Source organism: Ambystoma mexicanum, chromosome 5q (assembly GCF_040938575.1).
Source record: "Ambystoma mexicanum isolate Mex_15411 chromosome 5q, UKY_AmexF1_1, whole genome shotgun sequence".
NCBI classification, from domain to species: Eukaryota; Metazoa; Chordata; class Amphibia; order Caudata; family Ambystomatidae; genus Ambystoma; species Ambystoma mexicanum.
The window spans coordinates 436,244,665-436,259,747 of NC_090933.1; the positions used below are offsets into that span (position 1 = coordinate 436,244,665).

At 43.5% G+C, this 15,083-nt stretch overlaps 1 protein-coding gene across 4 annotated transcripts in view; it reads right to left on the bottom strand.

The window, feature by feature from the left end:
• The window catches only part of ZNF521 (zinc finger protein 521), a 1,002,654-nt gene that overhangs the window by 590,962 nt on the left and 396,609 nt on the right, over positions 1 to 15,083 (bottom strand). For all 4 annotated transcript variants that reach the window (XM_069620932.1, XM_069620931.1, XM_069620934.1 and 1 more), the window contains exon 3: positions 5,262 to 8,614. In XM_069620932.1, the coding sequence (XP_069477033.1) occupies positions 5,262 to 8,614 (3,353 nt within the window). The remainder of the gene's footprint in view (positions 1 to 5,261; positions 8,615 to 15,083) is intronic.

Consider the following 15,083-nt stretch of genomic DNA (forward strand, 5'->3'; position numbering starts at 1 on the left):
TGAGGGGGCAGCAACCACAAAGCTTTCACGCCTCCAGCTCAGGACTTTTTGAAACGTGGTGTAATAAGAGATACTGTTCATGGAACAGAGGGCACATAAATAGTGTTTCTGGGAAATACTCTTATTTAGGTAAATGGGGGCAGCACTGTAGATGTAGCGATGTGCCAAAGTCGAGGTTTTGAAATCAATGCAGGCTTTAATGGTTAGCCAATGGACTTCACGTCTGGAAGCAGAAATGTGGTCAGATCGGTGCAGTCCCAGCAGAGCTAAGATGGACAACTAACACTCTTGGTCCTCCCTAAAACTATTTGCATTACTTTTGAAATGCTTGGCTCCCAACAGAGGGCAATGGTCAAAAAGGTTGGCATACCAAAGAGAACAATTGTCTAAAGTACACTTCTAGTAAACTAAAGCTTATCTACAACCTTTAACACCATTGTCCATCAATATAGGCCACATCCATTGGCGCAAGATAACTATAGGGGACACAGCAACAAAAAGGGAGTTTCATTCTTTCAGTTTTACTAGAAGGGCAGATGTCAAGTCCATTAGATGATCATTGACAGTTAGATGGTCAAAGTGTACTTTTTAAAACATTTCATAAAATTCAATTCATTAAAAAAGTGTACATTTTGTCCAAGTATTTTTCATTGTCACAATTGTCCTTCATGGGACGACACTGTTCACAATTTGAACCGATTTCTTTTCTCGAACACCCCACAGGGCCCGTACCTGATAATGAACTCAGTTCAGGGTTTCTCTGAGAATCTTATAGATAACGCTCTTAAAGGGTTTAGGCCAGATGTTCATATGCCAGAATCCTTTATTCCACAGTAACCTAATAAACAAATATTGTTTTGAAGAAGTATATCAGGAAACATACATTCTGAAGAGTCAAGATGCCTTTCGAGTCCATGACATTCTTCAATAAACCTAAGACCTGGAAATTGAAGGCAAATGTCCAGAACTGAATTGTTGAATTTGAAGGAATAATATCCATTGAAACAAGTCCACAGTTTGGTCCAGAAAGATGAAATGTTGAAAGCATCCATAATGAGACTTTGCAGATGCAGTTACAAAATGACTTTAGCAGAAAATATTGACCCACAACCAATTGATTATTGCGGCAAGTGATCATGTTCTTGGTTCTGTTGTACTATATAGCAATTATATTACAAAGCAGCACGGGTACCAACTGAGCCAAGTTAATAAGTAACATTTATTGGAGCTTCATGGGCACAGGGAAGGCCCACAGAACATCAATGTTTGTGGTCTGGAGGTTTAGGACTTTGCCAATGTAGATCCTATCAAATCGTCCATGACAACCAGCTAACACAATATTTCCTCATTGCTGAGTGTTTAAGGCCCTCTGGGGGACAAAGTAGTCCAATACATAAGGAAAACTATAGCAATGCAAGGGATAAATGACATGACCAAGACACCTGCAAAATGAGCCACCCATTCTCATGTTGCTTAAGGGGTCTTCCACTCATTTTCTGAAATGTACAGACTCATGGCGTACTCTCACATCAGAAGCTAAATACTACCCATTTGACTATGCAATTTCCTGATCCTCCCTCTTTGTTGCTTGTGACAGTTTTACACTGACAGCTACAATGAGCAAGTGTGCACATGACACATCGCAAGTGCAATCCTTCAAGCATAATTACCCTCCCATTTCAACCTGGTAAACGCCATTTTAAAACTTGCGTTGAAATCTTTTATTCAGAATGGTAGGTCCAAGATAGTATTTAGTCCTGGATGAAACCCTGATCTCACTAAACCCAGGAGTCAGCCCAAACTCCGCATTCAGGGATTGGCTGGCTTGCATGTTCTTGTGAGACTTTTTGGTGTTCACAAATTAATGCGTACAGTTCAGCAGCACAATGGGGTATGTTTAACTACTCAGATTTGGGTGGCTTGGCAAAGCCATAGCATTTTCTGGGAGCTTTGACAACCATATCAAATCCCAGTCCATGTTGGCTTTTCCTAAATAGCCACGATAAGATAGGACATACGTTGGACAACGAGATAAACCTGCAGAATATTATCCCCTGCCTGTAACCAACTGGCATTTCCTCTTTCCTTTTAGTCGTATATAAGAATTAACATGTGTGTGTAAGAAGTGCAAGATGGCCACTGGGATGTTTACCTCCCTAGTCACAAGATGGCACGTGAGCTGCACTTTCAATTACAGTTAATGAATGCAATTCTCCTGCCTCTAAACAATCTGGGATAGTATCAAGCAAATGTCCAGTGTATTCATGCCATGAAAGATGGTGACTGGGATTCACTCATAGAAAGTTGGCACACGTGTTTTAAACTCAGCTACAGCCACTGAATGTCATTGTGGCTAAAAAGGGGATTACAATGTCTCTCTACGAGTGTGCACCTTAGATATCCATCCTAATTTTACCACTTCCTTTAGCACCCTAATTTAACTCACTTCCACATCAAACAGATCACTAGCCAAGCCACCAGCAACCTCCAGCTACTGTCTAAAAGAATGATCGCAAACTCCCACACATGTTTCTTACATAGCCTGTGAAGCCGTCCTCAATCAAACCCCGAAAGAAGCACTGCAACGTTCTGCATGTAGGACTCACTGAAAATACTTGTGGTTCAGAGTTTATCCAAATACATTTGCCCAAGCTTATTCTTGGCTCAGACCTTCCATTCCACTGCCATGCTCAGTATACCATTAGCCAAATGGCACAGCAAACATTCCTGCCCTTCATTACACAGACCCATTGTTGGGTCCATGTTTCCATACAAATGACTTTATTCTTATTTCCTCGATATTCCCCCAATCCTTACATTCTAATCTGTAGTCCCTTTCCTTTAGCTTTAGCAATGCAGGATTTGCCAACAGGACATATACTTAATGGGAGCTTAATGGACAACTTCCTTTAAGAGATCTGTACTAGTTGAAAAAAAGCTTGTAACCCTAGTTTTGTACAATTTCTACTACGTTCAGTGATGAAGGGGTGTGTCCCTTTTGCACGATGGGAAGCCCCTCTGTGAGGCTAGGTAGGCGAGCTCGCTCTGCAACACCCTCCCTAGGCATTGAGGCAAATTGGACTTCACCAGGAGAGACTCCCGGTAAGGGGACACGGTCGCCCGTTCCCAGGAGGAACTCCCTGATGTCCACCCAAACATTAGAAGTTCCATGAATGGAGTGAAAATTAAGTGAACGCACGCCGTTCCTAAGAGAAGATGAAACTGTCCCTTTAAATCAAAATCTCCAATGGACTGAGCAGAGTTGGTTGAAAAGGGATGGATACCAAAGACACAGGGAAAGAGAGTGGAAGGCAGAGAGAGACAGGGGAAGCACACTTTGCATAAATAGCCTGGAGGAGGCAGAGCCGACTTAGATAACAGAGCCTGCAAAATTAAGGACGACTTGGTGCAGGAGTGAGGAACTCTGGAAGCCCAACATGTGCGAGAAACAGAAAGGTGGGATGGCTAGACCGCAGAGGTCATGACCACAGAACTTGTGGTGGGCAGGGCACCCTCTCAACTATGCTACACCAGCTCAGGGAGAAAACAACTCAAACTTAATCAGATACCCATGGCGGTACTGAGAAGCCGAGAAGGAGACGGGAACCTGTATGAAGCAGATGACGTGTAATGTGAAGCAAAAAACGAAACAAAGATATCCAATACTCAAAAGGTACTGGAGACGTTCCCCTACAACACAGAAGGTAACAGTGAAAACCGGAATAATGGGTAGCCAAAGGGGACTCATAGAATAAAAACCTCGCCCCAGTACCGATAATGACAGTGTGGAAAGCAAGTGGATAACATCGAACTGTATTAATGCAATAATGGGAAGCACAGAGAATACAGAGCCAGAGGAGTAGAATTGGATTACTACTACCCTGGGAAAAGGGGACAATCACCCCACAAACAAGAAGCTATGAGTCGAAAATAAGAGACACGTCTAGTAAAGGCCAGAGGGGTCACAAGGATACATTTGATACAAGAAAGGGTACCAAAGGAAAAGCTGAAATAAAACTATTTGGGTGACGAAAAGTCCAGAGAAAGAATATGCAAGGAACTCACTTCTCTAAGAGAGGAGTCGTCTCACAAGAGCAAGAAAATCCCCACCGACAAAAGAGAAGAGAAAGACTGTCAATCCCTTAAGGAAATTACCAAGGTTAATACAAAGGATAACGAGAGACTATTTATGAATTGCACACTGAGCAAAACTCTGAAAGAAAACACCAGTGCAACAGCAAGGCCACCAGGAGAAAGGAGTCATTCTTGTGCCCGTAGTAGATTATAATAGTGTTAGAGTCAGTTAGGTTCGTTTCGGACATTGCACTGATTCTTTTGGACATTTATTCACGACTGACGACCACCTTAGTTAGTAAAGTAGGTTGGGAGCACCCCATAGCAGGACGGAAAGATGGACTATTAAATAAACATATGGTCAAAATGTGCTCTCAGTGTCTGCGTCCTCCTTCTGACCCGCCAAAGTTCACAGTAGTCACATTCTCCCTTAATAGTTATCATTTACAACATGCTTAATACCAGCGAGTGGTTTCTAAGCGCAGGACCGGGATACAAACCAGTGTTGTAAAGTATCGCCTTGCTTCCAAGACAAATGCGTTGAACCTGAGCTCGGAGTTGGTTACGGTCAGGTTGCTTGGATTTGTTTCCATGCTTCATCTTTTGAGTTGGAGTTAAAGCAAATGGGCTAGGGCACTTATTCTCCTTCATCAATCTCTCCCACAGACATGCTTCAGCGGATAAAGCAGACCTACTGTAAAAAACAGAAGCCTGTTCAACCTGCTGCATCTCATCCACTAGATGGTGAAAGAGAGGCTAGGATTGTAGACTTGATGGTTAAAGAGGACTGCTTCAGGAATAATTGGTGTTAATAGGACCCCTTTTGCTTTGGATAATGTACATTTTTCACAGGTATATTTACAATCCAATTTAGTAATAAGTAACATTTTGGGGCTCCAGAAGTAACACTATACGCGGGTTACAGTACTAATATTTAATCAAAGCAAGCTCTCACACCTTGCAGCCACCTCTTCTAATGCAGTTAGTTCTTCTATAAAATTGCCAACAAACCTTGAAAAGGGAGTTGGTCTGGCAATCCGTTTCTGGAATCTAGAGCAACACAGTTTCTCAAGCATCTTGCTAAATAAAATGCATAAGCCAAAATGTGATAGAAGAAAAGGTAAAACGTAATCAAACGGAAAGGACACCTGGGCATTGCAACAAAATAGAGAGACACTGAATCTTACCTCATCTGATTGAGAAGGGCTTATTCTGGGCATGGGCGATACTTGTGGTGTTTTTAACTGTGCAGTGTTGCTGTCAGGAACAGGCTCTCTGTGGACGGACTGGATGTGGTTCTGAAGTTCATTTTCAGATTCAAATTTAACATTGCAACTCGAACATCGAGTTTTCAGCCCCGGAGTCTTACTTTTGTTCTCAACTGCCATCAAGTTATCATTTTGGCTCAGACCTTGTCTACCACCACTCAGAGCGACATTGATGCTTGGGCTAGCACTCTTACTAAGATTGACACAACCAGCACACAGACCATATGGCAGACCATTGATGTCAAGTTTCACTAGATCAAGTTTGGAGCGGAACTCCTTCAAGCAAGAAGCGCATTTATAGAGTTTTTGGAGATGCTGTGGCCGATTAGTAGCCTGCACTGCAGAACCATTGCCGGTTTTCTGCATGTGGAATGTCCCATGGATTTTCAGTTCTAAAGTGGAGGTCACCGTCTGCATGCACACCACACAGCGGAACCCTGTAAGTGAATTCCGTAGATCTGGATGCATTTGACAATGGTCCAAGAACTCCTCTTCGCTCTGGAGGGGCAGTTTACAGATTCGGCATGTTCCAGTGTCCAGGCTCTTACTATGTGTGACTTTATGTTCGGTAAGAGTTAGCAGGGAGGGGAAACGTTCTCCACAAATGGGACACATATAATGCTTCACGGGCCCTAAATGAGTCTGCATGTGTTCTCGGAGGCCGCTTTCAGAGAAAAATGTCCGTGAGCACACATTGCACTTGTAGTTCCCTTTAATGAGGTCAGCCTTTTTCTTGAAATTGGCACTTTCTCCAGGCCTGATGTTGTGATCTCGTAGCTGGTGGTTCTGCAGAAGAGAATCCATGGTGTATGCAGCGCCACAAATGTCACAACCATACATTGGCTCGGATGTGTCAATGTCGTCTTCACTGCCGTCGTGACTGTTGTGGGATTCTTGATTGTTTGTCAGCAATGTCTGGAGCTCCACTTCCTCTTTTTGAACTTGCTCCGGAGCTCCGTTAGTTCCACAGTTCGGAGTTTTTGCATCAAACACACAATGCTTCTCCCTCAGGTGCTTTTCTAGCAAAATAATTGCATGGAAAGCTTTGCTGCAGAACTTGCAGTTGTATTTTTTGCTGTGGGTGGTTATGTGGCACTGCAGCTCCACCTCTGTGCCAAAGGATTCCCCGCAGAAAATGCACTTGTGCACCTTGCCCTGGTTTTCGAGGTGGTTATGCTTCACGTGCAACTGAAGATCCGTTTCATTGCGGAAATCCCAGTTGCAGGAGGTGCAGCGGTACACTTTCTTTTCATTGCTGTGTTTCACAGCCAGATGGAGCTGAATGGAGACTTTAGAGTCAAAAACCTCTTGACACAAGGTGCAGCGGAAAAACACAAAGGTGTGCATGTCCAGCAGGTGCTTCTGCAGGTCGTCCACCGAAGTGAACTGTTTATCACAACTTTCACAGATATAGTATGTCGAGGTGATCATGAAGTGAATTGTGACATGCTTCAGCAGGGACTCTTGGTTCGGAAATTCCTTGTTACACTGAGGGCATGTCAGTTTTGGCAGAACTGTATCCAAGTGGGTCTTCAGATGGGTCTGAAAGCCATCTAGGGAGGTATATTTAGCACCACACTGATTACAGATATACTCGCCGGCCGAGCGGTTTGCAGCCACACCTACTCCCTGCATCATCTTTAGCGAGGCCTGCTCAATAGTGATAGGCGATAAGGGACTTAGGGCTCTGGATTTCTTCCCATTGTGAAGGTAATTCAATGCTAAAGGAATGTTCTTATGGTTCTCCTTGATATGTTTGTTCAGCTTGAGGACACTATTAAATATGGGCGAATTTGTGCAATACGAACAAGAGTACACCTCCACCACTGGGTCCTTCGGGGTACCAAGCACGGGGGAACCAAAGCGTGAACTGCTCAGATCACAATGGACCTGTCGAATATGCTCCTCCAGTGAGGAATCAGTTAAAAACCCCATGTAGCAATGCGGGCAAAAGAACGCGTTACTGTCCTTTGCAACAGGGTTTGCAAAACCATGCGAGCATCGGATATGCTCCTGCAGGCTGTTGAGGTCATTAAATATTTCCGAACAGAAATTGCATTGGTAGACAATGGCTTGCAGGGCAGAAACGATGAGTGCTGGATCCTGAGCATCATGCACCTGCTTAAGGTGTTCATTCAAATTGTAAAGGGAAGGTAAGACCTCCAAACAACACTGGCATATATGGGCCTGTTCAGGTTTATCTAAATGCATAGTTTTAAGGTGTATCTGCAGGACTGCAAGGCTGGAAAAAAACTGTTTGCTACAATATATGCAGCTGTACGTGACCTTCCCCTGTTTACTTGATGGCACTGTCAAGTCAGTCGCTTGCTGGGCCGCACGCTTTCTCCCACGCGTCTTTGTGATTGGGGGCGCCACCTCAACCATTGTTGAGCTGTCCACAGAAAGGTTGGAATCCGGGGTAGTGCTCGAAACCGAGGTGTAGCCCACGGTTACCAATGAAGGACTGTTGCTATGGTTACAGGACTCTGGCTGCTGGTGACTATCCATGTGGCTATATAGTTCTTCAACAGTAAAAAAGTTCTCGGAGCAAATGTTGCATGAATTTTTCTTTTCGCCGTTATGAATCTGCTCCATGTGATTCATGAGGGATCCCTCGTCTACAAAAAGTTCATGGCAAAAAACACACTGGAGAGCTGCCCTGTCTTCATTAGGGGAGCAATCCGGATGGCACTCTGCTATATGTTTCTGGAGATCCTCTGGGAAATCAAAGCCTTCTTCACACTGACTGCACTTTTGAGTGTCTTTCATTTTCCAGTCCTCCATCCTGGAGCCCGACTGGGAACCATCCTTGTTTCGCTCGTGCACCTGCATGTGTCCATGCAGCGAACTAGACGAGAGGAAGCCACGTCTGCATATGGCACACTTGTATGGCTTGTTGGAGGTATGAGTCTTCAAGTGAATTTTGAGATGGTCGCTTCTTGAGAAAGCCGCATCGCACTCGCTGCAGTGGTACTTCTTGTCTCCCGTGTGAAGTTTTATGTGGCGGTCTCTGCTGCGCTTGTGTTTAAAGAGCCGACTGCAGAAAGTGCACTTGAAAGGGAGCTTGTCGCTGTGGCTCTGCTCGTGGTGCTTCAAGTAGCTGAGACGACTGAAGGATTTGTCACAAAACTGGCATGGGTAAGGCAGTCCCGGAATACCTTCTTCTTCACCAAAGTCGCACGCATCCCCGTGACTGGGTGATGTCTGATCTTTGCTGGAAGGGGACGACGCTGGCCATGAGCAACTGGGATCGTCTTCAAGGTCCACGCCATCTGTAAAAACAAATATGCACATTATTTAATGCATTACAATAGGTCTAAAATCCTAATCTTTCTAAGATTGCTAATATGTGGCAGACTTTCTCAAGAGGTTCATTCCGTTTTTCCAAATCGAGGCGTCATCACTAACTACCATTGAATGGCATAACACAGCACTGCAAAAAATCTTGAAATGGCATTAAAAATAAAGATCTGGCATAGTGAAAGTTGTGCAAAGCAATAACGACTGCAACTGCATGCTAAACAGCCTTCTTCCTCTTTTAATAACTCAATCCATATTGACCCAGTAGAAAGACAGTAACTTGTCCCCAGAGGTGTTTAGGTGCCCTACCTCAACTGCCCCGGCATATGTTTAAAGTTATCATATGTAATTACATTTGGCAATTACTTTTTTTCCCTTTCTATTAAGTATTTACAGGAAGCAGGGAGAAAGCGAAACATATTGAAAGAAACTTAATCAACCTTGTCTAAGAATTTCTAAATAGCAAAGAAACAGTAATTCTTTCTGCATCAATAGACTAATCATCAAAGGGTATCGTTGAGTTTTTTGCATGTAATCAAAAAATGGGTTTAACATCACAAAATCTATTACCCAAACTGTTTTAAGTGATATTATAAGTATGCCCTAAACATTCAGAATCTAAGGATTTTAATCGCCCCATTTACAACATTTTCATTACAGTTTGTAAAAGTTGCACACAGTTGGGAAAACAATGACAAAAACAAACAAAAGATGGAAACCACTACCCACCCACAAATCCAACCCTCCACATAACATTGCAACAGTTGAACTTTAATTTTCTCTAAGATAAACAAAGAAAAAAGTAGTCGCCACGGGGTCACGCACCTGTAGGAGACCAAAAAAAAAAATATATATATATATATATATCAAGCAGTGAAAGAGAAGGAAACTAGGAATCCTATTAACTTTACATACTTAACTAAATACTCTAAGTAAGACCTCCATGTTGCAGAACCCTGAAAAGTGTGCACCTATTCCATCTCCACAAGGACCCAAACGTTGATGCAATGAAAGCAGTCTCCAACTCCTTGCGGCCCCTGCAGGCAGGTGAGCCTCCATCAGGTCCTGAATCCCAAACCATCAACAAATGTTCTGTCATTGTCAAAATATTTTCCTTCAGGAAACGCTCCGAGTCTAGTGGGGGCAGATAGTGAGGCCATGATATCCTGTTTCACTGAATCCGCTCTGATCTCCAACTCGCAACGTCCATCAAAGAACTCTGCTAGGATCTGGGGAGTAAAACATTTGCTTCACTGCAAAAGAAAACTAAAAAACAAATCACTGTCCACAGAGCAGGACCTCCCTGGCGTAACTATCAGAAAGGACTGCCAAAATGGTGCCATACAATTTTCTGTTGTCCACAGGCATCTTCCCTCACACAGCAAAAGCCCTATGCAGCCCCTGTATAGGGTTCTCTAAACCCAACAGGCGATCAATCCGAAAAGAGTTCTCATAGGATTACAGGTCCCCATCCCCAGGCTGGATGGAAACTAGGGAAACTTCACGTTAGCTCCTCTCACCTAAGCTTCAAGGTGTTCAAGCTGCAAATTCACCACCATTACATTTTTGGTTGTGCACCTATGGAATCTGCAGAGAGCGTGCATGGAGATATTGAATTCAGGACGACTTGAGATTTTAACACTACCTAAGTTCTGTGTAACGTCTATCCTAATCCCAATTTACAAAAAGGGCGATCCAACTAAAACGGAAAATTACAGGCCGATTTTACCAACTGACGCCGCGACTAAAGTATTTTCAATTCTCATTCTATACAATTTGGCAAAACATAACGCACTACACAATATATACTCAAAATATCAAACAGGTTTCAGAAGGTCTATGAGCACTACATTTAATGCCACAATTATGGCCAACCTGCTAGCAGTGACCAAAACCAAAGAACTTGGTCCAATAAACATGGCTCTAATAGACATGTCTGCAGCGTTTGACACTGTAGTACGACATTTGTTATGGTTAAAGATGTCTAATCTAGTTATCCCGGAGAATTTGATCTACTGGATTGCCAAACTCTATGCAAATACCTCTTAAGATCAGAATTACCCAGGGGGGAGCGGTGACAGACTCTGTAATGTCATATTTGGGTTTGAAGCAAGGGTGCAACCTGGCAGCAACGTTGTTTAATTTACATCTGTGTGATCTGGATGAAGCTTGGAAGTCCGATAACACGTTTGTTGCCAGGTTGTGTTCCTTGAGGCTACATTGGTTAGCTTTCGCAGACGATATGGTTTTATTCGATCTTACTCCGTCGGGTTTGCAGAGGAAGCAGCAGTTATTTGGGGATCAATGGTGAAGCCATATCTTAATCTATTGAAATTGCATATCTTGGCTACCATTTAAGTAATTTATCTTCCATTAAGAACTCTAGTAATACGATTCGTTAACATTGAGCATGAATCGTATGATGTGAGAACAAGAAAAAGCCTTAATCTTTGCTTTAGTAGAACTGTTGAAGTTAATTGAAGCTGAAATATCATTATTGTACATTAACTGGAATTTAAAGAGGTTATAGTGTCCGTAATTGTAATTGATTTGTTCATCATCTACTGTCTTCGCTTTTGCGCTTGTTTTAGTATAGGTTTTACTCATTGATTTTAATTTGTTAATCCATATTGATTACTTTGTATTGTATTGATTGGATAGAATTAGGTTTAACCACAAACAAATAAAAAAATAAAATAAAGTCAATGCAGGGCTTATCTTGTGGGGACATCTTGGGAGGTGCAGTAGTGGGTACAGCTAAGGGGAGACCAACAATAGGGAGGGGTAAATGATTATCCCAGTCACTGCAATGCCACAGCCAGAGCCCTTCAGGATCCTTCAAGAGAGGACACTAGGACATTGCCAAGATGCCCAAACATTCCCTTCACTGTGCCGATGGCGCTCATCACTCATTCACCTGCGTTGCAACGCCACTCTCACCTGCTCAGACCATACTAGCAGGTTGTGCACCCTGCAGCTACCTTTGTAATGCAGACTGATCCTTTCCACATCTATAACCCGTCCATGCTAGCCACCATGCCCATCTCTGCAGAGGGACATCCTGCCAGAGCAGGGCATGTGTGCCTGTGTAGTCTTTAAAATGCCTCGCATTGGAGGCTAGGCCACCTCATTGAATTAAGGCACCCAGATGCAATGTCCAGATCATAGTGCAAACCCCTCGCACCAGAGGAAGAAATGGGCTTAAAGAGCAGCAGCAAATGAAGAGAATGGCTCTGGCAAAGGAGACGAGTCAGAGCCGCTCAGTGACCTGACGTCTGCCATGGGCTGGCAAACTGCCCCATCTTATCCCATCTTTTAAAACATAGCTCATGACTTATAACAAGGCCTATACCTCAAGACTTATGAGGGCCAAATCGTGAGGATTTCAGGAGGCATTTCCTCAAGCATACAGCTGCACGCCACACGTTTCATAGAGTATGAATAATATCGAACCTTAGAACTTCAGCCATTGATCAAAGTAGGAGTCATATTGTGGTTCTATGAGAATCAAATGGTAACATTTGCCATGCTGCCTAGGTCAACACTGGCCCTAGGAAAGCAGGTAGTTTTATTTGAGAGTGTGAATACATGCACCAACATACCAGAAAAAGGCCTCAAAACGAGCAAAAGACACTGCTGGCTCAATAAACGAATCTGGAGAAGGACACAAGCAAACATTTGTCAAAGAGGAGTCCCAGCATGAACTCAATGATATGGTGCTTCAATAGAAGATGGAAAGACTACACTTTTCATAGAAAGTCATTGCTCATGAAGATGTGGTGTTGCTTAGTCATGTTGAAGTCATTGTTCATTATCCAAAATGAATCCGTTCGGAAATTAGCAATATCTTGTACTGAAGTTGACGTGTTATTAGATTGGCTCTTAATAACCTGCAGCTGAGGCGTTCCATATTGGCCACTTGTACACAGGCTTGAAGCATCATTCGGATCCTGTTGGCCTTGCTTTGGCCAGTGGAATTGCGATGCCTTGCAGCGCTGTTGCTGCCGCTCCTGCCTCCCTGCCATAGACAGTGGCCGTATGCAAGAGCGGCAGTAGAGTAAGGAGCTGGCTAAGATAAGAGGCTTGACCCTCCATTCACAGGTATAAAAACACATGAAAGAAGTCAAACGCTGGGTCAGCGCTGCAAAGAGGCAAGAGAACATGCGAAAGTCAAGAGTGTGTGCACGCAGGCAGTGTGTTTTTTTATTAACATCACACTCCTAATTTAGCCCAACCCAAATGTGTGTGTGTAATGTGATAGATATACGAGTGCCTACATTCAGATATAAACCTCAAAAGACTCGCATCTTTCAACACGAGGACGGTCTGCCATTCATTAAAGGACACCTCTCAGACGCTTGCTTGGCTTACATTAACACTTTGGTTAAATGTCCCCCTTCATCCAAATGCACTTAGGCAAAGTTACATTCCTGAGTAACGATAGCAAGGGGAACACTATGCTTCCGAAAACCAAGCACAGGCACTTGGATCTACAAGGAGCTTAAAGGGGCAGTTGCGCAATCGTTTTACTTTTGGCTCAAAGGTGTCACTCCACACAAGTATGAGGACAAGGTATAGAAACTATACACAGGCTTGCCATTTCTGTGAGGGATACATATATGCAAGTACCATGTCCAGTAGGATAATCTTGGCGTTGGAAGACTTAAAACAGCCATTCTGCCTATAAAAGGCATTGGTCTAAAAAGGTACGGAGTTCATTATCTAAATTGATGTCATAGTTACCGGATTTATAACACGTGCAGCTATCACGTACCTGAAGTATCTTCATTTAGGAGTAATAAAGCTTCTCAGGACACAGCCCTGAATAAAAGTTATAGATTACCGTTTCTATATAAAAGAAAAGAAAATGAGGCAACGAATAGCTGTGCCATGTAATTACTGCTTTGTGATAAGACAATGGAACTGAATGCAGTAACATGTTATTTACCATACTTGGAGGAATTGTGGAATATTATACGTAGTCATAAAAACGAAAGTAGGGCCCTTTCGGCTGACATCAAAAGCAAAGCACTTGGCTTTCCCAATTCCTAAGGAAATCTCTTTGGGACAATTTGTTTATTTCAATGCTTAGTCAAAGTTGAGGTAACTACTTCATAACACAGTAAAGGCAGTGAAATGTAAGTTCCTCCCATACTCTTCTTGGAGCAATGGGATGAGCAAGCCTAAGGGAGACATGATCCAACAAAGATGCCAGGAGGACAGCGGAGTTGGTGTCAATTTTGCAATGCACTCTGTTCTACAAGTCCTTTCATGCACTCTCCGCAGATTCTGTGGCTGGAGACCATCTGGGCCAGCTTGCAAATGATGACCATCGCCGCCCAACCCAAGCATCCAGGTTAGTAGCTGTATGGGAGTGAAGCTGGTGTAATGGCAGAAATGTGATGTAGTTGTAGACAATTGCATTCGCAAAGGAAGAAAAGTATGAATGCTCCCTGTGCCCATTATTCATTGATGACCCCAACAATGGAGACCGAATCCAAATAGATACCCACCTGATGGGGCCACAGGGATAGACGATGTGCAGCCTGCCTGACGAAGTGTAGGAGTGGTGATCACTCCATAGATGTACAGTCGCAGACGAAGTGTAGGAGTGGTGATCACTCCATAGATGTACAGTCGCAGCACCAGCACGTGGTGGCCATTAGGGTCAGGTTGGACATGGCTGTCGCTCGTCCCCCCCCCCCCCCCCGCTCACCTATTCGATGTCTTGCAGCAGGGATGGTTGGTCTAAACTTTGTAGGACTTCTAACTTTTGAGCAATGATTCTCTGTCTGGGGCAAAATAGTCATGTCTGCTGGGAATCAAGTAGTAACTAGCAAAAGAGCAACCAGGCTCCGGCATTCATGGAGACCTGGGGTGCGGAGGCATCCCATGCTGGTTTCTTATACCACCCCCAGCCCACACCTATTGTGGAGTCTTGATGTTCTATTGACAGAGTTTGAGGTATATTGCTTGAAACGCGGTAGTGAGCGGGGTGTTTGTGTATGTGCTATCCAAAAATAATTCAGGACAGTGGGATGCTGCGTTTACTTTTCAGCTTGGCACTAACATTAGTCCCGTGTATGCTTTTTCTGGCTTCCGCCCAATGTAGGGAGCCACATGGTGATTTATGGTGACGAAAGGGCATCATTTTTTAATAATGTTGGAATAATCTAGGAGTGGAGGTTCTTACCCTTTGCATTCAGGTATTTAGTTTTACTTGTATTGTGAAATAAGGGTCCATGGTTGGGGGCACTGTGTGCTGTTTATTTGAACAGTGTGCACCAGTGATGAAGCATGTAGGAATTGATTGCTGATAGTCTGCTTCTGCATCTTTCTCTAGATTTTGATCCAGTCATGAAGAGAGCAAGAGGAAAATGAAGGTGTTTGTGCCCACTCATAAATGAGGCAGGCAAACTATGTAAGGTGTCAGCACAGACG